The 27,802-nt window shown below is 34.8% G+C and overlaps 1 protein-coding gene and 1 long non-coding RNA gene across 5 annotated transcripts in view; both read right to left on the bottom strand.

Moving 5' to 3' along the window:
* Positions 1-5,307, bottom strand: part of LOC143232033 (uncharacterized) — a 31,268-nt gene extending 25,961 nt beyond the window's left edge. For all 3 annotated transcript variants that reach the window (XR_013017345.1, XR_013017342.1, XR_013017347.1), the window contains exon 1: positions 5,163-5,307. This is a non-coding gene — a long non-coding RNA (uncharacterized LOC143232033). The remainder of the gene's footprint in view (positions 1-5,162) is intronic.
* A 19,887-nt stretch (positions 5,308-25,194) lies between these two features.
* LOC143232032 (regulator of G-protein signaling 7-like) overlaps positions 25,195-27,802 on the bottom strand; it is a 98,228-nt gene continuing 95,620 nt past the window's right edge. For both annotated transcript variants that reach the window (XM_076467030.1, XM_076467032.1), the window contains one exon: positions 25,195-26,207. In XM_076467030.1, coding sequence (XP_076323145.1) covers positions 26,021-26,207 — 187 coding nt within the window. In that variant the 3' untranslated portion in view covers positions 25,195-26,020. The remainder of the gene's footprint in view (positions 26,208-27,802) is intronic.

Genomic DNA, 27,802 nt, shown 5'->3' with positions numbered 1-27,802 from the left:
GTAATGTGTGTCTTGTTATATACTGGGCCTTACATGGCCAGGCGGTTAAGGCACTCGACTCGTAATCTGATAATCGTGGGTTCAAATCCCCGTCACACCAAGCTAAACATGTTCTCCTTTATAGCTATGGGGGTGTTATAATATTCCACACTGAGCACTCAAAATTAATTAGACTTATTTGGGCGCTCTAACCACCTGGCCCTGCTGGGCTACGAAATTAAACAGCGTTAAATGATACAAATCTCATCCTATCCCATAGTTTTAACTCTTCTCTGTAATAATGAAAGAAAGTTATTTTTAAAACTATTATATTTATTCTTCTGTCATGTAAATAAAGCTATCCAGACAAGAATATATTCCTTCGGTTGAAGCAATTAATTGATAATTGCAAATCAATGAAAAAAGTGTTTAAACTTATAGTGCTAAAAATATAATTTTAAAAGTACAACCACATAGCATTTTATTAGTTATTGCATTTTTTAATTTTTTTTTGTAACATTGATGTCAAACATACTATCCATGTATAAAGATACCTGGCATGTATTTATTTCGATTTTTATCAAAATGCTAAACCACTTGTAATGTACATTTTGTGTAATTACTTAAAAAATACGACTGTTTTAACTTATATACATAAATTTCTCATACACACATTTCATTTCTTTTACCATTTTGCTGGTATACTGAATTTAACATAATTTTGGTCAAGTGTATTTCTCACGCGTGATCTTTTGGGTTTATTTTCACCTTTAAGGTAATACCGGTCTTGATATTTTCCTTGACGAAACACCATTTTGCACATTTTAGGTCTTATTACTTTAAAACCTCCATAGTTAACGTCAATTTATAGTACTTTCAAATTATATTTAAGAGGAATATTATCATGAAATGCTCATTAATAGAGTGAATTATGGAAGTAACAACTGGAGTTATATTTTGACCTGGCTGATGTAATTCTTTCTTTGGTTTTACGAAAGCTACATCTTCACAGAGTCCAAGACAACGCAGTATTTTCCAGACAATCTTTCTTCACACAGTTGTCACATCATTGGAGAAATATACAACATATCCGCAACATAGTACTGTAGTTCTAAGAGTCCATCTGTGGTGGAATATTACAAATGCAGTGAGGTAGGAAAGAGTTGCAAAAGAGGGATGTTTGGATAGACATGCAGGTTTTGCAACGAGAAATTAAAAGTACAGGAAGCTACTAAAAGCAGCTCCCGTGCTCTCAAAGGAAGCTCAATATAGAAGGGCCTGGGAGCATACCCACAAAAATTAGTATAGTATTGTAATTTTCAGTTGTTATATAAGTCAAATGTTATAGCACCCCAACCACCCCCGTTTCTGATATCTTTGTAATGGAGGAATTGTTCAATCATTCATCATCAACCAATTGTTCTGATGAAGACAATCCACGAAACTTTGTTTTAGAATTTCGCGCAAAGCTACTCGAGGGCTATCTGCGCTAGCCATTCCTAATTTAGCTGTGTAAGACTAGAGGGAAGGCAGCTAGTCATCACCACCCACCGCCAATTCTTGGGCTACTCTTTTATTAACGAATAGTGGGATTGATCGTAACATTATAACGCCCTCACGGCTGAAAGGGCGAGCATTTTTGATGCGACGTGGATTCAAACCCGCGACCCTCGGATTACGAGTCGAATGCCTAAACCCACCTGGCCATGCCGGACCCTACATCAAGCTACCTGATGAGCCTACTGAGGGGAAACGAACCCCTGATTTTAGCGTTGTAAGTTCATAGACTTACCGCTACACTAGCGGGGGCCCTGCAAACATTTGTATTCTCAAGATAAGCGTTTCCCGCGAGTATAGCGGTAAGTCTACGGACTTACAACGCTACAATCAGGGTTTGATTCCCCTCAATGGACTCAGGAGATAGCCCAATGTGGCTTTGCTATAAGAAAACACAAACACACTCAAGATAAGCAGATTGCGAAAAACATATAATTAATTCAAGTAATGATACATTTCTATTTTATAAATACAATAATAATAATCAATGACTACATTGTATTTGCACTGGGAAGCTCTACAATTTTTGGTCATTGCATTCTTTACTTATGTAATATGTGTTTAATTTATATGACCATTGTAGAGCCAGGCTGCACTACAAGTTTTCCACATTCTTTTAGTTTACAGTTAAGTTTGATAATTTGTTCTTTCTGACTATAAACACAACAATTGTAACATAGTGCTGCTGAAGCAAGTTTATATCTCTAACTTCCCGCAGGGGCTAATTGGGCCAAGTGGAAATTAGGCGCTTTCTTGTTAGGTTCCCTTACAAAAAAAACAACTTGTTTTTTAATTAGCATTCTGTGTTATTCTTGTTAGCAAATCAGGCAGTGGAGTCGTCAGCGGTCGTCCCTGCCTGTAGGCTAACTGATTTAAGAGTTTGTTTTTGTTTTTTTAATTTCGCGCAAAACTACTCGAAGGCTATCTGCGTTAGCCGTCCCTAATTTAGCAGTGTAAGACTAGAGGGAAGGCACATAGTCATCACCACCCACCGCCAACTCTTGGGTTATTCTTTTACCAACGAATAGTGGGATTGACCGTCACTTTATAACGCCCCCACGGCTGAAAAGGCGAGCATGTTAGGTGCGGGGGGATGTGAACCCGCGACCCTCAGATTACAAGTCGCACGCCTTAACCCACCTGGCCATGCCGGGCCTTGATTTAACAGACACCAATTACTGTTTTCGTGTTTCAGAAACTCGATAATTTATTTTGTTATTTAAAAGATTGTTGGTTTTTGAGAGAGCACATTTATCACAGATTTTTCAAAGGTTTTAACTAAAAGTTACGTAAATTTCCTACGTAATTTACCAAAATTTCTACCAAATCTTACACATCTCTAGTAAAATAACAGAGCTTTCTTCATTTTGAAATGAAACTGTTTTTGTAACTTTAACACATGAACTGTTATTAAAGTTCTCGCTTTGTATATTTTTATGTCATCCTTCTCTCCGAGAACTTTCGAAATTCTTTTGTAACTTTAAAGTTAATTTTTATTTTCATTTGTACAGGCGCCGTTTGGATTTTGCCAACAAAAGATCGCCACTGAATAGTTTGTAAGTTGTTCCACAGGATACTGGAGCCGAGATTTTTAATTTAAAATATTAATTATCATTGTTATTTAGTAAGGTTAATATAAGAGTTAACGTAGTATGCTTCATTTTAATTTGGAAACACTGTTTGTGATCCTCTCTTCTTTTTGTACGCTAGATACAAAAAGTACAGTGTGTGAAACATATAGTAACAAGAGCATATTGTTCAATAAATTATTTGTCATAGATCTTTTTCTACAGATACGCATATGAGCACATGATCACTTGTCTTATAATGCACAATGGTGCACTGTTGTTATTATAAACTTTGAATATTTTAATTAGATATTCGTTCCTTTTTAGGTTTGCTTGTTTCATTCTTCGTGGTCTAATCGTCAGACCAGTTGGGAAACATACTTCCATATGAACTAAACGAACCCCCTGTTTTTGCGGGGACGAAATTCTGCGCTTTGTTGGAAATCTTCGACACAATTCACCATACATTTAAATTTCATTAAGCGATTTGAAACAAACAAACAACAAACTTACACACACAAATATCTGTTTAGTTCTTCCTGTCATTATTTCTTGATGTTATGGTTAAAAGAAACCTGTCAGTAAGTGCATCAGTTAGCTAACCTTTCAGATTGTCCACTATGTCTTTATGTCTGTCAAACTAACCTTTATATATTTCATTTTCATGGCTTTAAGCTGTGAATACTGTTACACTTTCTCATGGACCTGTCATTTCTTTATTTTTTATGAGCTGGTATGCTTGTAAGTGACAACTATTCAACTCTTTACAACTCTTTAACACGAGCAGGTGGCGTATTTTAATCCCCGTCACCAAACTCGTTCGCCCTTTCAGCCGTGTAAACGTGATTATTCCTTGATCAATCCACGATTTATTGGTAAAAGAGCAGTCAAAGAGCTGGTGATGGATGGTGTTGACTTGCTGCCTTACTTATGTCACTGTTAAATTAGAGACGGCTAGCATAGATGGCTATCGAATACCTTTGAGTTAAATTAAAAAACAACAACATAAAAAATTCTTATCATGAGTATTTGTTTCTCATATCTAAAGATAAACAGTCACTCGAGATGTTTTGTAACAGGTTCGTATTTATACTTTTTTAATCCATTACAGCAAATTATTTTGACTAAATTTGATTTATATCTGCCCCTGAGATAAAAAAAATTACAGAAGTGTGTTTAAACAAACATAATTACTATTAATTGATTATAGAATTGGCACGTCTAGATATTACTAAAAATATTTTTATTTTAATGCGAACAAGATCCAAGATTTCTCATCAGAAACCTGAATATAAATTTCAGAGAATACCACATCGCAACAATTTCTTCAAACTGTGAAAACAGTAGCACTACAAACTACCAACATTACATAATTTATTGTTGAAAAACAAATACTGTGATTATAGCACCAGGCGTAGACCGCAAGTATTAAAAAATATATACAGGGTTAGGACTAGAATGCAATGTCTACGTGATATGATAACGTTAAACAATCGTATAAAAAGAGTGTTAAGCCAAAAGGAATAAAAAGCAAGCTTGTTATTAATTGTTTGAGTCATTCAGCATTAATAAAAATTAGATTTAGAAGACGTAGAATGAAAATGTAAAGTTTTATTTTACAATGTAGTCCACGAGTTAATGGTGCAATACTGTTAATATTTATAAGTACGAATTTAGAAATTGCCCTAATTGATTTCATTCAAACAAAGTTATAAAGCCTAAGTTAAAATTAAAGTATTACCCAGCAGAAGTTATAATTATTAGAGAAATTTTGTCTTAAAACCTGTTCCAGCCTAAACATCTTTTTTTTTTGTTGATATAGAACTTTTAAGTTAGACTTTGTAAGAACTGATACATGTGTATTTTTCTTTTTTTTCCTTTAAATACCCACGTGAGTTACCTTTCAACTCTAAAAGAACATGCTGAATGCAAAACTCATAGATTTAACATGTTGTTCTTGATTTGAATTAAACACAAAACTACACAATGGGCTATCTGTGCTCTGCCCACCATGGGTATAGGAACCCGGTTTTTAGCGTTATAATTTCGTAGACTTACCTCTGTGTCGCTGAGGTGCTAAAATTTTGATCCAACAAGAGAAACTAACAGTGAAAAGTGGATACATGTTGGGAACATTTTTAAGTCCTTAGAAAGGGAACGTTAGTTTTAAAAAAGATGAGGTGTGTTAAAGAAAAAGAGAGAAACTTGTTTATGCCAAGTCTTTCATTCATGGATATAGCCAAAAAAAAGGACACTTGTGTGTGCGGAAAACTATGGAACTTGTATTGCGCACGCGGTTGCTGCATGAATCCGGAAATAGTAATTTTACATTAATAGTGATAATAGTGTTCTCGAACATCTGCTTAACCACACTAATGAGGAAAGAAAAGGTCAACCATTACCCTGATTCTCTCATGTCTTGTGACAAACCATCATCACATACATACTCGGCTAAAACAAACACCCTATGTGACTCATGCACTCAATTCTCTCTGTAGAATGAAAGGTGCTGTTGAGTCATTTCCGTTTAATCGAAAACTCTTAATTGTAGTTTCTTAGTCTCACATAGAAATAATAGAACAGTCAGTATTCGAAGAAGTGTGTTATCGTAAAGAACACTTTACAATAGGTAAATGCACCTAACCCGAATAATTGAAATTCTTTACTGTTTCCAGCGTTTAGGTTTACATTGTTCATCCATATTTATTTACTCTAGTGGAGGCTTTATAACCTTTTCATATTTCATTTAAGCATGTGTTTCTTGTCCTCATTCTGACACAATAATGCTAGTTTTATAAGATTAAGCCATAACCATCTGGCCAGACCAGGACAGGCCTATAACCATAACCATCTGGCCAGACCAGGACAGGCCTATAAGAGTTTAATTTAAAAATCCAGACTTAACTGACACAAAACTAGAATAATTTAGAAAACATCGTTGATAGTAAAATTAGTTGCATTGAATAAAATGTGAAAGAGTAATAAAGAAGATAAGTTATATAATTCGGAGGATTTTGAGAAGCACTTGAAATCAAGCTTTCATAGTTTTCAAAAAACCACAAATAATAAGACCACTACAACACAGAGAAATGTGAATTTTAAAACGTTAGAAAAGACTAGATAGATACAGATTCAGACCAACAAGTCAGACCAGTTGCAGAAAAGGCTAGCAAACATAGAAAAGAACACCCACACAAAAAAACAGGTCATTTCTAGTGTTGTCAGATAATACTCAAGGATGTTTGGTTTCCACAGCCACTTCACTTGAAGCAAAATGTACATGTTTACTCTAATTAACGCATCCATGCATCTACAAATTGAGATAACCACTTATATAACAGTATCTTTACGTGTAATTATACCAATAAAACCAAGAACACGCCCCCCCCCCGCTAGTACAGCGGTATGTCTCGGGATTACAACGCTAAAATCAGGGGTTCGATTCCCCTCGTTGGGCTAAGCAGATAGCCCGATGTGGCTTTGATATAAGGAAAACACAAAAAACACACACCAAGAACATCCATTATTATTTTATTTCACTTAACAAGATCATACCTAATGTAACTGACTTTATCATGTATCTAAAAATATTTACATGTTTTATCTAGTACACAACCATGCATTCGGAAGCTAGCTTTACTGGACATCCAACACCGTTTTATTGCATTTAAAACAATCATGCCCCCAGGAATTGAACTTATCTAACAATACATACATGTTTCACCTCAGTTAAGAAAACCATGTGTCCGGGAATTCAATTTACCATAAATCTAACAATACACAGATGTTTTTCTCCAGTTAACACGATCATGTCTCCAGGAACAGGATTTACTATAAATCCAATAATATCCACAGTTTTACACAAGTAAAAACAATTAAACTTCTAGTGAGTAAATTTTCCACACATCCAATAATATTTACGTGTTTTATTCCAGTTAAAACAAGCAAATGTTTTAGAAGTGAATTTACAATATATCCAGTAATTCCTACATGTTACGTTTCAGTTGAAACAATTAAGTTTTCAGGAATTGAATTTATCTTACATCCAGGAACATAATATATGATTGAACCCTCTGGAATTATAGAACTTAGAAAATTTCTTCCAATCACTGAGCTTAACTGAGCCAAAGAAAGAAAACATATTGTGAAAAGCATCGAAGGCCTGATTCGAGATAATATTGTAATTTAATTAATGCAATAACAAACTCTGAGTTGTACAACTACCGACCTGAAATTACCCACTAACTGCTATTTAATTAATTAAATACAAATAATATTGTGTAGAACAATAATCGCGTGGTTTTGTTAAAATATTAGCTTTAATTCACGAATTTCATTTTGTTGAACTTTATTAAAGTTTCTGGGGATGACATGTTGAAGGCCCGGCACGGCCAGGTGGTTAACGCGCTCGAATCGTAATCTGAGGGTTGTAGGTTTGAATCCCCCTTGCACAAAACAGGAGCGTAAATTTTTTACACCCGATGGGGGGGATGATTTTTGTAACCACTCATGTGGACTGTTCAATTTGCAAATTGGTAATCTCTGATCACGTGAACCTGAAAGCTGTAAACATGCAGTCACAGAGTAATTTTGTTGCTACGATACTTCAAGGTTTCCATGTAGGTTTGTATAAGTGAGGTGTTGCGAACAGCTTTCAAAATGTTAATAGAATAAAGACAAATGTGTCACAAAGTAACTGCCACATGAATTTATTCCTGAACACTGCACAGTATAAAAGATGACCATTATACTTGACAAGGTTACTCATAGCTTTCATTGCATGGATTACATTTTCAAATATTAATAAAATTAGTAATTACCCTTGATAAGTTTATATCTACTGAAAAACTGTTCATGTTGTTTGATAAAAATAATTAAATTGTCTTTGCGAACTCTTGAAAATTACACATCAATACAATGTAGCACTTAATTATTCATACTTTTCATTGAAGTAAAATTCATTTAGTCCTCTAGTCTACATGTTCCCAAACGTAGACCTCCTATGTGATGATCTGTTTATGAATTATTTCATAAGCTCTTCTATATTTATCTTGTCGACCTCATCTTTGTGAGTGTGACAGACTGCCACATGGTTGAGGCGGCACTGAGACATAGTTGACCTTAACAATCTCTTCAACCATCTTAATTCAGAAAAGCTGCGTTTACATTCGCAGCTGGATACTGGACACACAAGCAAAATTTTCATGAGAAGAAGCACTTCACTAAACATCTGCTGGCTTGTTTCATGCATTTTACAGTAAGCATCCTTCGCACCTTTCAGAGACACTGCTTTTGTTGTTCCTTTGAACATGGGCAACTGAAACTCGAGCCGTTGTGCAGAGATTTCTGGATGGAAGTTTATAACCGAGTTGTCAATCTTGCCAGATGTGATCATGTTCTGAAGTGCCAGATACTGCTTCAAGCCATTGTTGTCTGCATTGAATTTAGTGGTCAGATGTTCTATGACTGTGTCCATAAATTCAAAATATTGGCTTCTGTAGTAATCTGTAGCTGTTGCAGAATGGTGTGCTGAGCCATCACCTGAGATCCTTCTGGGGGGTTCTGCGAATGCGTGGTAGTTCAATAAGCACCAGATCTAGGGAAGTTACCTTTTTCTCAGCTTCATCAAATATCTTGTTGTAATTTTCCTATGTTCGCAATAACCGCAGTTGCTCAACTGTCATTGCAGATACTTCAATCATGCCAGATACTGTCGTTGATTTTGCTTGGAATGCACGGTTTAGTTCCTCTAATGCAGCTAATGGATGCTGAACCATCAACAATCCTAAAACTGTCTTTCCTTTGTCAAATCTGTCCAGCAAACCTCGTGCTTTCACTGCTACATCTGATTTTTCATTTGCTAATTCAGACAAAGAATCAACAATGTAACTATAGTGATCATTAGCACATGTAATTGCAGTTAGGGGGCACAACCAGCGTGTTGGACACAGTGGGCGGATGTATTTAACTGGACCATTGTGGCTGTCTGACGATACAATATTTTCGAAGATTATCTTGTATTTGCCTTACCTCTAAAGGAAGACACCAAGTTCATGTACCCACTGAATAGAATCTCAAACACATTCACAAGCTTCAACTGCATGTTGCATTATTAAATTAGCCTTGTGTGCTCCGCAGTGAAAAAACAAAGCTGACGGTTGCTTCTCTTTTATTTTTGCCTGGCATCCACTGTACACACCACTCATGTTAGCAGCTCCATCATAGGTTTGTGCTCTTAATCCTGACAGTGTTAAATTGAGTCTAGTCAGTACATCAAGTATAGTCGAGGATATTGTTTCACCAGTTGTATTGGAAACACTGTACAAACCAAGAAATGTGTCATAGGCGTCAAGGTTCTCATCTACGTATCGTACATATATTGCTTCCTGTTTGGCACCTGTAACATCTTGAGTGCCATCAACCATTAACGCAGAGATTTTACTCTGCTGCACTTCGTGTGCTATGTTCCTCAGTATTTGATGGCTGAACATCTCCATTATTTCATTTTGAGCCTGGGGTGATGTGAATGTGGTTTTCTTTTTCAAGTAGGCCGTTAACTCAGGATCTTCCTCTTCCACGAGCTTCATTAACAGCAGGAAGTTTCCCTCCGTATCAATATGTCCACGTAATGCTAAACCTGGACGCAGTAAGAAACGTAAACTTCTGAATATTTTGACTAGACTTCTTGTGCATTCTTCCTGCTGCTTCTTTTTTCCTTCATGTAGCTGGACAGTCACTGGAGTTACATCAAGTGAACCTTCTGGAGATATAGCGAATCTGTGCTGACAGGAGGATTGACATTCGTTAAATTTCTGTTTTGCCTTTTTCCAGTTGCAAAAACCGGTGGATATGAAGGTATACTCCACTGGCCTCTCCAACTTCCCTGTAAAAAGGCCTCTATTTTCCGCCTTGGCATATGAAAGCATATGACTTTTTGAGTCTGATTGTCGAAGTGGAGCCATGGGAACTCATCAAACCACTTGCCCTGGAAGTTGATATTTTGATATTTTGCTTTCTGTCGTGGTTTTAGTTGTGCGTCTGGATGATAAGGCTTTCCACACTGTATCTGTGGAGTGTCAGATTTTTCATTACTGCACAAACTTGTTTCACAACTATCTGGTGGTTCATGATGTGTAATAGTTGCACAAGCATTTTCAGACTCGTCCTCTGATGAACATGGTATTTCCTTTGTATGGCAAGTTTCTATTCCTTTGCTTGAGGTTGTTGGATTATCTGCATTGTCACTTGTAGTACCAGTAACTGGCTTGCAGAACTGTCTAATATCGGAAAGTTTCAGACGCTTGCTTGTCATAATTGGAATCTGTTTCCCAGATGACTCAACAGGCTAAAATACAGTCTTTATTGAAAAACTTTAACGTACAACGAACGAAGATAAAACAGAATGGAAGTAAGACTGAACTGTACAATGTATTTAAGTCGAACGCGCGAACCTCACAGTGACTACCGAGCCGACTGACCACCTGGGCATCGCTGGGACAATAATGTGTGCTAGTTACAACACAAGTAATTGCAAGTTTCTCGAAAAATACTTAAACAATCACAAATATATTATATTCCTGTTAAAGCTCATCAAAAGGCAAACACGTTGTGATATAATGACTATAAGCACGTCTATTAAATAAAAACACCTAAACAAAAACTAGCAATACAATTTGAGTAGAGGCTTCATGCCGTTGAAATCGCTCCTTTTGTGTTCTAATTATACAATAAAATACAATATTTTTACTATATATGATAAGAGAACATATTGTTCTTTTACCATAAAGCACCAGCACTTTATTAGAGGGCGGTGATAATCTGAAATTTCATGGATTAATGAGGGCCACAAACACAGGTCTAATGAGCCCTGTTGTAAAATCGAGGCTCAGACTAAAGGGAGCGGAGTGGGTGATGTAGGGCGCGTCTGGATCAGAGCAGCTCGAATCTGTCGTTAATTGTATACACTAAACGTACACTATGGTCAGCGGCGTCGGCAGCTAAGGGGAGTAAGGCGTTGGACAATAAAACAGGCTAGACATGCATAAGAACAAATGGCGTAGGAAAACCGCACAATATACACATGAGATTGATGCAGCTACAAGCTACAAATGGTCTTCCAGATCTAGATCACAGGAGTTTACGCTTAGGAGTAATATTTTCGAATTTCATGCTCTGTTCAATCTGTTGTGATGAAAATTTTACTTAATCTTACACTACGTACAAGACGTAGGTAGATTCTGTGATAGTGCTTGCAAGCCTTGCAGGTATACTTAGGCCTACTGACTGATACTTACGAACTATCGCTTAGACCGAAAAGCTTAGAAGCACGCCTATATTAAAGATGGACATTTTGGCTACTGAACAAGCTTACATCTAGGCCTAATTATGTAATTCGATTGGTAAGAACACGAGAATCACAAGAACAAACACACAATTTGTAGGCCTGTGATGCAATAAAACAAACCAACAGACCAAACTGTAGGGAAGGATGATTGTATGCACCATACCCCCACCCATTCCCCCAGGATCTACGCCTCTGGCACCAAACATGCTCGCCCTTTCAGCTGTAGGGGCGTTATAATGTGACGGTCAACCCCACTATTCATTGGTAAAAGAGTAGCCCAAGAGCTGGCAGTGGGTGGTAATAACTAGCTGCTTTCCTTCTGGTCCTACACTGCTAAATTAAGGACGGCTAGCGCAGATAGCCCTCATACAGCTTTGCGCGAAATTACAAAACAAACAAGCAAACATATATAAGTGATTAAGTGATGGGTGCAGTGATGCAGTTTGTACGAACGCTTTCATTTCTTGTTTTTAAGTATAATTATCTTCTACGTAAATGAAAGAATACCGTAAACAACAGAGAGAGAAATGAAAAGCAAAAAAATATCTGGAGCTTTTTATAATAATTTACACTTATTGGTTTTAAAGTTGCTAAAAATTACTTTAAACGTATCCTCTTGAGTATGTTTATAAATATAAAAGTGGATTCATTTGAGATATTTACCAGACAATTCGAAAGACAAATACTCAAACTATAAAAAGGAGGAATAACATTTCTGTTATTTCGTTATATGTCACACTGAGACAAGTTAGCTGAATCAACTAACAAACATATTGTAAAGACATTCCAAAAAAGTTAATACTCAGATGAAACAACCAGATTTAATAATAAAACATCATATAGAAGACATTGTAAACAAATGAATGAGCTTGTCTACATCAGTCAATAAAGGAAAAATCTTACGTACCATAAATACTCTCCATAAACAAGTCAACTGGATCTGACAGCAAACACTCTTGTTTAAGATATTATAAAGTTAATACCTTTCTTTAAACCAGTAACTAAGACTAGAACTAAAACCTCCAAATTGTAAAGAAGTTAATATTTATCTCAAGATGAATCAAATATAACAAGAAACTAAATTTCATCTAAGGCCTCATAAACAAATAATACTCATCCCTAGACGAGTCAACCAGACCTAAAAATAAAGACTTTACATATAGTTACATTCAATTTTAAACGCGCTCTAAACGTAAAAAGGAATTCCTTGCTTTATATTTGCACGTTCTATGAACTTATAAATTATACCACGTCCGCTATTATTATGAAGTTTTAACACACTTATCAGCATCTTTGGGATTGGTTATTTTCATGCTGCATATGCGCTGTTTGATATATTTAAAAAAAAAAACATAACACGAGATAATAATGACTCGCAACTATACCAGTACCACAACCAGTAAAAGTGAAATCAATTACAGCTTGTCCATGACATCATTGTAGATCTTTTAGAGTGTGTAGAGATAAGGGCGTTTGAGAAACCTTCTGTGGATGGAAAACTGTCTGGCGTTTTTTATTTTTTGACGGCACTTCGATCTCTAGTCTGAAGTTTAAAAACAACGAAACCAACAAAAACATGTCAGGTGGTTTTCAGTCCATAGAAGGTTGTGAAGATGCTGGACGTGTACCATGCCTTCTAGTTGTTTGTACGTCTATTTTTTCTTCTACGGTAGTCTTTATCTAGATTCAGTCTGTTAGCATAGTGTAAATAAATCTAACGTTTAGCGCTTCTGTGGAAGACTGGGATGTTAATTGTCAACCTCAACAACTCAGTGAAAGCCTAGTACCGGCTGAATACCTAACATTTGTCATAACCGTGTTTTGGGGAATTTGTGGTAAAATTATACAAAACAACACTACAACAAAACTACAGTAAATCAACAAATAATTATATGACAGGAGTTAATTTTTGTTACCCTTGAATCAACTTTATTTATTTTTTTGGTCTGATTATTTCATTGGGGTGTTTTCCCTAAAGAAAATATATGTTACTCATTTACACACATATATATTTATATACACACATTATATTACTAAAACTAATGGGTAGCATACCTCTAGAGAGTAACGCACCCCTTCCTATATACACATTATATTACTAAAACTAATGGGTAGCACACATCTAGAGAGTAACGCACCCCTTCCTATACACACATTATATTACTAAAACTAATGGGTAGCATACATCTAGAGAGTAACGCACCCCTTCCTATATACACATTATATTACTAAAACTAATAGGTAACATACATCTAGAGAGTAACGCACCCCTTCCTATATACACATTATATTACTAAAACTAATAGGTAACATACATCTAGAGAGTAACGCACCCCTTCCTTTATACACATTATATTACTAAAACTACTGGGGTAGCATACATCTAGGGTATATACACATTATATTACTAAAACTACTGGGGTAGCATACATCTAGAGAGTAACGCACCCTTTCCTATATACACATTATATTACTAAAACTACCAGGGTAGCATACATCTAGAGAGTTACGCGCCCCTTCCTATATACACATTATATTACTAAAACTACTGGGGTAGCATACATCTAGAGAGCAACGCGCCCCTTTCCTCTCTAAATCCGCGTGTAAAGTCCATTGTTCATTAAAGTTTATAAGTGCCACGACTTGCCAATAACAGTTAATTATGATAAATGTACCAAAACTAAAGGATCTCGCAAACATCCAAATAAAAATGGTTGTGGAACATAGCACTGATGTTATGAGTGCCACCACTCAACTCGACCATCGGTAATTTGTTGATGAAAGGTTGGAACACTGGACATTCTAATCAAAACAGTCAGCCTTTCACAGAAGAAGATGGCGTTTGGTAGTGTTAGTTAACCAGTTTGTCACTTCAAAATTAGGGATGATTAGCGAAGATAGCCCTCAACGAGCTTTGTGAGAAATTCGACGAGGTAACTTCCATTCTGTTTGATGTCTTGGGCAGCCTGCAGTCTGCTACTATTTGTTTGCTTTTGACGAACTAGTCTGCGTGTAACAATAGCATGAATAATGTTTTGGATATGATTTGGTTTTTACAACTGTGAGAATGCACCAGTCCAAACCGTAAGCAAAAATATATATTTATAGCGACACTACAATAGTTTATATATGATTCTGAATAATAAATTACTCAGTCATATAGATTTATTATTATTAATATCACAAGTTATTCACGAGGTTAGGAAAAGATATCACTTCAAAAAAACTGATTAAAGACAAAAATAGGAAAGTCTATAATATAAGCGTTTTTGAAAAGTAGAACTGGTGTTTGCTCCCTCAAATTATAGTTTCTTTTTTTTGTCTTTAACGTCACATGTTAAGAATAATATTGTTGTAAATTACGATCTTTGTTTACTTTCCTAATACATTGCAGTATTTTTTTTCAGTTTTAACAATATATTGAAAATATTTAAAGTTTCTCTCCCACAGCAATATAAGGCCCGGCATGGCCAAGCATGTTATGGCATGCGACTAGTCATCTGAGGGTCGCGGGTTCGAATCCCCGTCGCGCCAAACATGATCGCCCTTTCAGCCGTGGGGACGTCATAATGGGACGGTCAATCCCACTATTCGTTGATAAAAGAGTAGCCTAAGAGTTGGCGGTGGGTGGTGATGACTAGCTGCCTTCCCTCTAGTCTTACACTACTAAATTAGGAACGGATAGCACAGATAGCCCTCGAGTAGCTTTGTGTGAAATTAAAAAAAAAAACAACCACAGTAATAATAAAGAGCACCTAATGCCTAAACATCTGAGTATGTATTTGATATTTACACTCTATGAAGTACTCGGGGTTTAAAAGTAAAAAAAAGTAACTTAAGGTACAATGTGAACTGAATAATGTTTTATTCTTCGTGAAACGAATTATTGGTACACAGTTTAATTAAAAAATAAAGCTAATATATATATATACACATACATATATATGTGTGTGTTTGTGTATGCAAAAACACTATTGTGTCATTAATGCAAGCTTAAGGCACTTGACTTGTAATCCGAGGGTTGTAGGTTCGAATCCTCGTCACACCAAACATACTCACTCTTTCAGCCGTGGGGGCGTTATAATGTTACGGTCAATTGCACTATTCATTAGTAAAAGAGTAGCCCAAGAGTTGGCGATAGGTGGTGATGACTAGCTGCCTTCCTTCTAGTCTTACACTGCTAAATTAGGGACGGCTAGCGCAGATAACTTTCGTGTAGCTTTGCGCGAATTTCAAAACAAAACAAACAAACAGTTATGTAAACATTAACATCGAAAGGAAGGACTGCGTTAAAAATAGTAAACCGTAACCTGTGATGAAAAAAAAAAAAGATTTGCTTATCAAAACAGGCCTCAACAAAAACAAAAACGTTGCATAGATTAAAAAGATCACTACTACCTAGGTTGTAATGTGAGTTATAAGATGCGTTCTGGGTTTTGGAGGTGACTGCGCAAATATGACCCACATTGCGGTGATGATACCCCATCGAACTGTGTTAATCTCCGATCGTTAGTCTTAGATGTCAAATACAGATTTTTTTTTTTTTTTAATGTAGGAAGAAGAGTGATATGTGAGTGATTAATTAAGTTCACAACGTCCTACACCTTGTTTGTTTTTGAACTTCGCGCAAAGCTACACGAGGGCTACCTGCGCTAGTCGTCCCTAATTTAGCAGTGTAAAACTATAGGGAAGGCAGCTAGTCATCAACACTCACCGCAAACTCTTGGGCTACTGTTTTACCAACGAATAGTGGGATTGGTCGTATCATTATAAGGCCTCCTCGGCTGAAAGGGTGAGCGTGTTTGGTATGACGGGGATTCGAACCCGCAAACCTAAGATTACGAGACTAGCGCCTTAACCACCTGTCCCATATCTGTATCACACTCCACTACCCGCAGACGTGTGGGGAAAGCGACTGCTCTCCAAAGAAATATGAAATATTAAAGAAAAAAACAAACCAAGGTCTCTCGGAGTCCAGTCATCTTCCCACAGCTTCCTGCAGGGAGTGAAAAGTGGTATGGATGTACGTATGAGTACCCACATTTCGCTGGCTTTCTTATTTTTATTTTATTTTTCTGTCTTTAACATGCGAATTTAGCGAACGGAAGTTAACACAGGTAGATGGGGAATAATCACTGCAATGTGGGTCATATTTCCGCAGTCACTTCCAAAACCCAGAGCACATCTTATAATCTACATTACAGTCTGACCTTACATTAGTGACCTTTTTTCTCAAGGCCTGTTTTGATAATCAAAATACATAAATACATACACACGTATACATATGTATATAGTACTTTTAATTTATATATTTATATATATATATGTATGCCATGAAAATTTAATTATTAGTTTCATCGTTTTTAGTACTTACCCTCTTTAAGACAGTTACTACAATAGTGAGTACAAAAAACACACTTTCAATAGATGAATTTTTATTTTCATTCTAACAAATACATTGAATTTTGAACTTATATACATTGGAAAAAGTAATAAACGGGAACAATAATCAAGGCCTTGTAACCACTCTCTATTCCAACAGCTACTGATAAATACATCTACTATTAAATGATTATGCCCCACAAGAAATAAATAAGGACTGAAATTTTTAGATTAACATTACCCACCTGGAACGAGTACCATATATTTCAGCTGTTTATGTTCTATATTTGATATTTAGTTTCGAAAAAAAAATATAGCTGTACACTGGAAGAGGTGAAAACGAAACAAGATGTTAATTTTATAAAACCTTTATATATCATACGATGACAAATATTGTTCAAAATATCTCCCACAAAAACGTTTTTACCAGGATTATAACTTTTCACAATGTTTAATGTAGACAGCTCTATCACATACAACTGTTCAGTGCCACTAAAGTACATGAAGTGGGATTGACCAAAAGGGTCATTTGTTGTAAATTATTAGCTAACAGAAACGGGAAAAACGCACTCAGAAGGATCACCTAACACATATTTTAAAACAACGGCCAAAACGTAGGCTGTAGTACTTTAAACAATTTTCGAAACTTGTAAAAATAACAGACTGTCGTTCTTCTGGAATAGATAAAATTAATTTCACTGGCATAATATTTAAAGAAACTGAACTTAAATTTTACCAATTAGCAAAAGAAAACGCTTCATTTGAAACGTGAAGAATTATAGACTACATTTATAATCACTGCTATTAAGACCAATACCATAACTAGATGATAAAATCTTAGGAATAACTGGAGTTTAATTCTTAAAGGACAATAGAAAATCTCACCAGGAACGATTCATCCGCATAGTCTAAGAAATAATTTTAGGAGAAAATGTTCATTATATATGAAGTGTGTCAATTTTTTTTTTAGGCAAATAATATGACTACGGTTTTCAGTCTTGATTTTACACAACATGCATGGAACATTTCAGAATTATTATGATTTTAGGTTCATTCCTTTTTAGGATATGAACTTAACATTACCCCAGACAAAACAAAATCGTTCTGATTGATGTAAGAATTGCTTTTGATTTGAATAGAACTAAGTGAGCAAAATCGTTCTGAAATACTGCAAAATATATGAATACTCAAGATGGAAAGCGGACTAAACCTCGTGAACAAGCTAAACGAAATATTATTTATTTCAAAGTGATTTGAATGTGAATAAATATTAGAAGCTACTTTTTCTTTGTATTTTTTAGAATGTTTTAACACGCTTAGTTTTATAAGTGAAATAACCTGCTGACACAAAAGTATTTAACCACCACCATTAGCTTGGTATCAAACAAAACTTTGAATCAAAGTTCTCTTATAGAAACAAATTATCACATTCTGTACAGCCTAGTTTTGTTATATTAATACGGTTGCAAGGAATGTTTCGGTCCAGAGTAGCTTATCTTGTCCTTATCTTAAGCCTAATCACGTATGAGTTGTACCAAGTTTTTCGAGGTTACATTTTCATAGGAAGATACTATAATGTTTTACTATCTTCCGCCTTCAATTACATGAAAGTTTTAAAATTATTGATTACTTAATATTTAACCTCTGTTGCGTCTTAAATAATTCTCTTAATGTATATACTTTTTTAATGACAAGAGTAATTAAAGAAAATATGAGTAATGGATCTTAAAGTTATGGGAGTTTTTTAACATTAAAAATGAATAACGCGTGATAAAATACGTCTGTAATGGAATGTCATCATAAAAGTTCCTGGTAAGTCGTACATGTTCATTTTTATTGTTTTCAAAAATACGGTCATGTGTAGTAGGTGGAAGAAACAAGATAATCCCTGTTTCTTGGAAGTTAAAAAAGTATTTGAAGTCAGTCGTTAATATTGATCCCAGAGGGATTTGAACTGAGTTTGTGTGTTGATCGTTTTCCTTTGGTGATTGCTATAAACAGAATAACAACAAATATAAGCAAAATAAATATGAAAAACTAACATGATACCATACTGGTTAATATTATTAGAAAATAGAACTTTTAACTTTATATAGACATACTTCAGTAACAACAGATTGAAATAAATCTTATAATTGTGTAATACATCACTGTAATTATAAACTCTTATATTCAAATAAGTAATACCAAGTTTCTTTCAAAAAATATTTGAAATAGGGTGAAATATGGTTTGAACGTTTAACCTTTAAATAACACCATTTTGAAATGGTACATCTTTTTGGTTACAGGGGTTTTAAACATGAAACCAAAATATACACCGGGTTTTACAGAGCAGTATTTTTAAATTTCTGAACACAAACATAAAATTGTTCAAAATTTGTTATCTGGTAAAATCACCGACCAATGTGTTAGAACTACAATCTTGTGGTTTAAATAGAGGTTAAAAAAATAAAATAAAAGATCAGATAGGAAACTTTCATTATTGTAATATTACGCCATGAATAAAACACCACACGAAACAACTTGTACCCGATAAGATCGTTTCTTTCCAGTGGTCATACACAGGTTTTCTTCCGCATGTCTAGCACACAAAGACCCGAAAGATAACCAGTGGATATATTTACTTAAATACAAAGGGAAATGCGCCTTTACTACTTCCTTTTGCCTCACTTATTATTTCACATGCTATTTCGTTCTACTTTATCATGGAAAATATTATTAAACTTAATAGATAAATACAATAACGAGAAGCAACAACACGCGACTTAACTCACGTGTACAAAACAACTTTTATTCACTGGTAAAGACAAACTACAGAGATGTAAACTTTTAAAAATGAAAATAAAATAATTTCATATTGGTTAACGTATTGTTATGCCTGATCAGCCCTTGCACATAGACAGTGTGGACTAATCTCCTGCTCACTTCTATCTGCGCATAGCTATCTAATTTTCAACTAACATAGAGTTAAGCTAGACAACAACATCTAATGCCAACCTATGTGCTTTTTTTATCTGACGAAATAGTAGGATTTAACCGTTACTCTTAAAGCGTGCCCACAACCTCAAAGTGCAGGGTACGTTTCTGCGAAAAAGGGACACAAACCACGAATTATCTGATTCACAGCCTAAGTATATTAATCACAAGGCCATGTTATTTAAAATGAAATTTTAAAACGTGTTTTCTACTATAGAAGCTGAAAAGTTGTTACTTCCAAACATTTCTTTACTGAGAAGCTTACAGCATGACACCACTGTCTCTAGTTTAAAACTTGATGAAAACCAGTTCTCGAGCCCTTGAGGAGAGAAACAAATAGGAGAAAGACTGGCCAAGTTCTGGGTGAAACATGCGCATGGGTTGAAGTTTTTTGTTTGTTGATAAAAGTGAACTGCTCACTTTAAACCATGAAATTACAAAAAAATCATTTTTTTTTCATTTTCTTTTCTGAGACTTGTAAATAGCAAATTCACACCGTCTAGTTAGCTTATTTTACGGTCAGGTTTGAATAGCAACAAATCGACAATACATATATATTTTTTAATGAGGTAAATACTAAACGTGTGGTTATTAAATTCGATGACTAAACTCCAGTCTCAACAACCAACCTATCATTCCGGTTAGCAAATTTATTGACCAGATCACTTGTTGTGCGATGACTTTACAACTTATGGTTAACACATTATTTCGTAAAGTTAAAATTACTAGTTCAGTGATTTATTACAAGTAAACCCATGTTTCATACAACTGATGCTTTAGATAAATGAAGAACTAGGCTGTGTAGTTGACAAAATTATGCTTCATTATTATTAGTTTTACTTCAAAACGAAAAATGAATTACCGTATTTCCAGGTGATATCTTATTAGCAGCTGTGACTTCAGTTGTACTACAAGTTACAGAATGTTCATGTAATGAGCCTTTAGATTGCAAGTGCTTGTTGACTTAGTTACACATTTTACATTTCAACTAACCGAAGATAAAAATATATGAAGAAGATAATATGTGTCGAAGTGATGATTTGTTAAAACCAGTTTTTAGGAACGCTTTATCTGCTGGGTGCACATAACGTTTTGAGTCAGCATTGGATTTCTAATGCGATTTAAGGCTAAAACTTGCTAACTGTTATGAGTCTGAAAAACTTCACGTTTCCTTGTTCAGTTAATATATGGCTAAATACTCAATACAAATTCACACAAGCATGCACAAACTCTACCTATTAGGCAACAAAGATGCGTAGTATTTAAACAGTATAACAAAAAAACTGTTAATCTTTGAAATAGATACTTTTTTACTAAACTTGTTATTCGTTTACACTAAGTTTTAACTCTTAGAAATGTGCATAGCTTGCAGTAATATTAAGAAACAGTTCTGAAGGCTCACAATTAGGTTTTGGTGTAAATTTTTCCGTGTCCCTTAATATTTAATTTGACATTTGTATACACTGATAAAAGTGATATAAACTATTTTACAATAAAACAATTTACAACAACAATGAAATAAGCACCAGTTAATCTGATAAGTCTGGAAAAAATATTATTATCTAGCATCATAAGCACTTCCTATAGTATTGGATCACTTTACACAGTACAGAAGTTGAACAATCTCGATATATACAAGCCCTGAATTATAAACAGGAGAACTGACAAAGTAGTTGTGGGAAAATCTTGTATTAAATAATATAGCGAAACATATGGTTGATTATCTGGAGAACATAATGAGCAATAGTGGAAAATGCACAAGAATAGATTGACACTTAATGGAAATTTCTTTACGGTGTAAAAGATTAAATAGCAAATTGTTCAGATAATTAAAGGAATACTGAAAAGTAGACTTCAAATATGGTGAAACAGATTAGTTTGGCTATTTGGAATTAAACACAAAGCTACACAATGTGCTATCTGTGTTCCGCCCACCACGGGTACAGAAATCGAGTTTCCATTGGTGCGAGTCCGCAGTCACACCGCTACGACACTGAAGTGCAGCGAAACAGGAAAAGGTAAAATGAAAAATAACAGTAGACAATATTGAAACTTAGTTAGGAATGGGAATTAAAGGTATGTTTAGACGGAAAGAGTGTAAACATAACGGAAAGGATGGAGGATCGACTAAATAATTATAGAAAATGTGAAAAAGATGCTTTTAAACAATGAGGACTTAGAACGGAAGACTAAATATCAGTGGAAGTTTACAAAATAAAGAAATAGAGAAAAATAACAGACTTAACGTAGCAGAAAATAAAAACGGATAGATTTTTTTAAAAAGGAAACTTTTCAAAGGACGAACTACAGTGAAGGGCGAGAGCGATCAAACTGAAACAAATATATAACTATCACAGGGAATTATGGGAGGATAGCTACCAATACACTAAACCAATAGAGTGGAAGACAGAGAAAATTGTGCAAGATATACGAAAAAGAAGAAATGTCAAGATATGAATAAATATAGAATATGAAGAAAGATTAAACTGAAACATGTTTATTATGTAAGGTAATTTAAATAGATAGTGGACAATTCAACAGCATAAATTACATGTGATAAGATTAGTTAAAGGCGAGAACAGCATGCAGAATACAGCATGAAAAAAAGTGAATGGATATTAGTAGTAGTCTAAACATGTTATAGCTGTGTGAGATAATGCAACACTAACTACATTTAGCTACCTCAGAAGAATCAGATTTTACCTGAAGTGTACGCACGTCTGCTCGAAAATAGAACCTAGTTCATTTGGAATACACTTCCGGTTAAACTTTAATGTCACCAGTGTATTCAGATTTGGCGACAACACCTAGCAAGTCAACGTCGCAAAAAGCACTTTCTATGTGCAAAAAATAAAGTCAAACTTAAGTGAAAAGACTTAGAACATAATTGGGGAGAATCGATTGAATAATGATGCGAAGCGTGAAAAAGATTTAAATGTCTGTGGGTTGAAGTCTTTCACTTTTGCAAGCTTGTTTAAAGTATAAACTTTGTTATCGAATCATGACACTACATTATCATAACTAGGCTATTAGCGACACCTTCTTATTTGGACCATCTTTTGTAATGACTTTCCAGCCTTCGGTTTATGTAGCAATGCCAAAAGACATTGCTATAAAAATGAGATAGCAAAAAACAAACAAGTTAATTCACGTCAGGTTCTGGGCATCGTGCTTGTTTTCCATAGTTTAACATCAGTCTTTTAGTTTTGAGTTTTAAAACTAATATAGAATTAAACGGCCTATTTAAGCACCTTTTAAACTTCCATATGGGTACAAGTATTTGCATTCAAGCAATACAGAGCGTTATGTTTCAATCTTCGTCCTTCGTTGGTGTTGAAACCAGCTCGTTATAACCAGGTATAAATAATGATGTTATAGACGTCTTACACACCCTCATACATACAACATATATAGTATAGCTACACACATACACTATATGTTATAAAATAATTATGCAACGTATTTCACATCAAAATACAATAAAATTCCTATTTATAAAGTAAATCACAGATAAAGTGAAAAATTGTAGATCCTCTTTTTCTACACCTAAAAGTACACTGGCCACAGAAATTCTACGTGTACTCAGAATCTGGTCAGTTATTCATGGACTTAAAGTTGTCTTTCTTCAAATCTGTACGAGTTATTTTTAATATAAAAATTAAGACATATATATCCAAGTTGGAAAAGTAAAGTTTGTTTTAAAGATTACTATAATAATGGGGAGTCCATTCAGCTTGGTATATGTTGCCACGAGCTCATTATACAGGGTTCTCCAAAAGAAGTGTGGGGTTTCATATAATTAGATTTTACAGTGTTAATGAAAAACATTGCTATTTTCTGAATGAAGATTCAAGGTTCGAACTATGTTGATAAATAGGTGGTGGACAATCCAACAGTGCTGTTGAGCTTTATTTTAGGAACGAATGTTCTATTATTACTATTATAAAAGCGTACCATAAAAAACTTGGTATTAAAGTTATTCCATGTAATTAGTGGGATTCTTGGTTTATACAAAATGAAGCCAGCTGTTACACAGCTCAAGATATAATGATAGTGTTCCGTGAACTGTTCTAAAGGAGGGCAATTTCTAGTAAATGAAACAGAAACTGGCCTCCACGTCGCCTAGATTTGTAAGCAGTACTTACTTTTTGAGGGGTGTATATCAACAAGCCACGGATAACATAAAGACCGAAATTAATGACCTCATGCGAGAAACTTTGACCTCTGTAACGGAAGGTGTCATTCTTACCAGTGTGTAGCAGTTCATGGCAGACACCTACCAAACAGTATTTCTCATACATACTTAATGATTTCAAGAAACGTTAGTGAGCTATAATTTCATAAATAGTAAACAAATTATTTATACCAATAAATGTTGTCAATTATTGCAGTTTTAAATCCCGATACTTCTTTTGGCAGACCCTGTATTTCTTCTAGTATTACGTAATTGCATAATATAACACAAAAGAAAAATTTACAACTGAAGTCGAGATCTTAAATGAAAAACTGTTCTGGTGAAGTGATAAAAGGTTTGTTATTAGAGCATCCATAAGCAGATTTCCACCAATTATCCGAACAGTTTGTCCACTAATATATCTTTTCACCTATTAACCATAACATCTAAATAAATTCCGAAATAGTTTATTGTCCAATAAGCATAAGTTCAAACTGCTAATTTTTTACTAAGTATAAAGCTTTAATTATTTACCAAAGCCAATGTTTGAGTTACGTCTTAATGCTCAAGTTTGTTTTACAATTACAAAGAATCGAGCCAAATATAACAGGTTGTTTTTTTTTAACAACAGACATAGGAATCTAGCAATCTAAAACAACCTTGTTAGCAAATAGGTAGTCAAAAGGTCTATTTCTACATAAAGTATCACACAAGGCTAAAGTTTGTAATAAATTACGTGTAATCAGCTGCTCCACGCTAAATTACCAAACTACCTCCAAATATTTAAGATACAGATTCTTCCAAGTACTAGTAAATACGTTAATCTCCAGCCTAACGGTAACACAGGTAGCTTTTCGATTGTATGGTAGTGTTATTGATATTACTGGACCCGATAAGTTACTATATAAAATCTAGTCAGAAAAAAATAAGTGGGTTTAATATCCACAAGAGGTTCTATAAACTGCAATATGAAATATTACTGTTACATCTATTCATTACTACAGATATATATTTATAATTTTAGCATAGTGATATCTAACATCAACTTTTCGTACAGATGTAAATGTATGACTTTTCCGTTGGTAAAATGATACAAACTGTTGGTTCTACAGTCCAGTTCAACTGGACTAAATTATTTCAAAAGCACATTGTCGACCGGTAAAACCTTCCAGGAAGTAAGATAAACATTCAATTTGGACATTTTAATCAAAGCACTTTATCTTAAAATACAGTGAAAGACTCAAATCCAACCAACGTATTTTGAACCTACGTATCTTTACAATCAATATTTGTAAAATGTGCCAATGAACCTACATTGTAATGAAGGTGAAATGAAATAGCTTTAACCTAGGTATTGTTATAACTTATGAGGCACCTATTACTGGTAGAAATTACCAGAGAGCTATACAGTAGTGGAATGTAAATAGACTAATTTTAACTTGGACATTGATATAAACTATAAATCACTTTCATCAATGGCAACATCTACTACAGAGAATGCATACACCAATAAAAGTTAACTGGATTAACTTTAATCTATATAACGTACAAAGCACCTTAACTACTGGTAAATTCTACCAGAAAAGTGACGCAACACGTGAAGGTTGCAGTGGTTACTTTTTAACTTAAATACCTCTACAAGTTTCAACCATCCTCATTGGTTCCGTAAAGACATGCTTCTTAACAGAAGTGCTGGACAAAAACAAACGTTCCAACTTTGGTTAAGTTGTGACAACGTCTCTGATTTGTTGGAATTAGAAGAATAGTGTTAATCAGGTTAGTAAAAATCGTGTTCAGATACCTCGATTACTTTGAGGATTATTGGAATCTTTGATAGAATAGATACGACATTAAGTTTAATACGACCACCTGTATCTTGGACATTGAAAATCCACTCCTTAATAATGTAAACTATTTACAACATGAAAGTGAAAATATTATTAATATTACTAATAACAACATTGATTGTTACATTATGAAATCTTAAAGTAGCAAGTGAACCAAGTAAAACTGCGATTTTGTGGTCTACTGCTCTCAATACTAATCTTCCAGTTCCCAGGGTGCGACCAGGTTCCTGGTTCGTCGAGGAACAGCCAGCGAAAGGTTTGAACTAGTCTCATCCAGTGAACTACTAGAATGTTCCATACGTTGAGATCCCCTTGGAACTTGAAGGGTACTTCGGCCAGTATCATTCACACGGTCACGTGATACTGATGGCGAAGATAATCTAAAATAGATGACGAAAAATCTTAGACAGGTCAAAATAATTATCATGGATACTTAACTTGTGGGCTAAAAACGTATAAATTTTATGTCTAATGTTGTAGCGTTCTTCCTATTAAGTAATTAAACTATTTTTTTGTTTTTTTTTTAATATCGCGCAAAGCTACTCGAGGGCTATCTGCGCTAGCCGTCCCTAATTTAGCAGTGTAAGACTAGATAAAAGGCAGCTAGTCATCCCAACCCACCGCCAACTCTTGGGCTATTCTTTTACCAAAGAATAGTGGGATTGGCCGTCAAAGTATAACGCCCCCACAGCTGAAAGGATGAACATGTTTGGTGTGACGGGGATGCGAACCCGCGACCCTCAGATCACGAGACGCACGCCTTAACCCACCTGGCTATGCCGGGCCGTGCAGTTGCTAAGATACTGAATGGATAAGGATCTTTCAAAAAAAAGTCTTTAGTTTAAGCGACTGATAAAACTGTATTTTATGCAAGTCAAATAAACACACTATTTAGTATTACCATACAGTGACACGAAGAAAAATGAAAAGTTTGTTTCTGAAGGTCGAACCCGCGACCTTCAAATTACGAGTAGAACGCCTTAACCCACTTGGCCATGAAGGGCCAAAATAAAAAGTAAACACGAAATTAAATGTTGACATAACAAGCGTAATTTGTTGCTAAAGGGAATAAAATTTAGTATTTATCAAAGTTTTCCCCGGCACCACCAGATGGATATTGACAGGAAGTGACGACCAAACAAAAGACCTGGAATTGTAACTACTTGATAAGGAAGACTATAAACGTAACATAAGTGTACACTAAATATGCTAATTAGGTGCTACGTTGTCATTAATTAGATTAAAATTAAGATGAAGCAATAAATTTGTATAAAGTAAACATTAGACGCAGACCAATAACCAACTTTGCTAATGACTGAGTAAGAAAATCAGTATGGCTGTGGCTGTACACGTGAAAGTCTACAGAGGCTTAACCAGTCCACAAAAATTTTGCTCTTAAAATGTTCTCCCCATGTATATGATTTTGTTATGAAGGGGAATGTAACTATATTTTTCTAAACAATGGGAATGTTGTCCTTCCCAATTAGTGCTTCGTAAACAAGCATTAAAATCTGATCATTAGTTTAAATATTTTGATAAAGTTGTAAATTAAAGGAGTAAAACCACAGATGCTATAAATGATTGAATAAACAACTAAAAGTACTGGATTTATAGTACCTTCTGATATAACTGTATTGGATTTTATAGTACCCATTGATATAGCTGTACTGGATTTTATAGTACCTTCTGATATAACTGTACTGGATTTTATAGTACCTTCTGATAAACTGTACTGGATTTTATAGTACCTTCTGATACAACTGTACTGGATTTTATAGTACCTTCTAATACAACTGTACTGGGTTTATACCACCTTCTGATACAACTGTACTGAATTTATACCACCTTCTGATACAACTGTACTGAATTTATACCACCTTCTGATACAACTGTACTGAATTTATACCACCTTCTGATACAACTGTACTGAATTTATACCACCTTCTGATATAACTGTACTGGATTTATACCACCT

The sequence above is a fragment of the Tachypleus tridentatus genome, chromosome 11 (genome assembly GCF_004210375.1).
Source record: "Tachypleus tridentatus isolate NWPU-2018 chromosome 11, ASM421037v1, whole genome shotgun sequence".
NCBI classification, from domain to species: Eukaryota; Metazoa; Arthropoda; class Merostomata; order Xiphosura; family Limulidae; genus Tachypleus; species Tachypleus tridentatus.
This window is presented reverse-complemented; position numbering and strand designations above follow the sequence as displayed.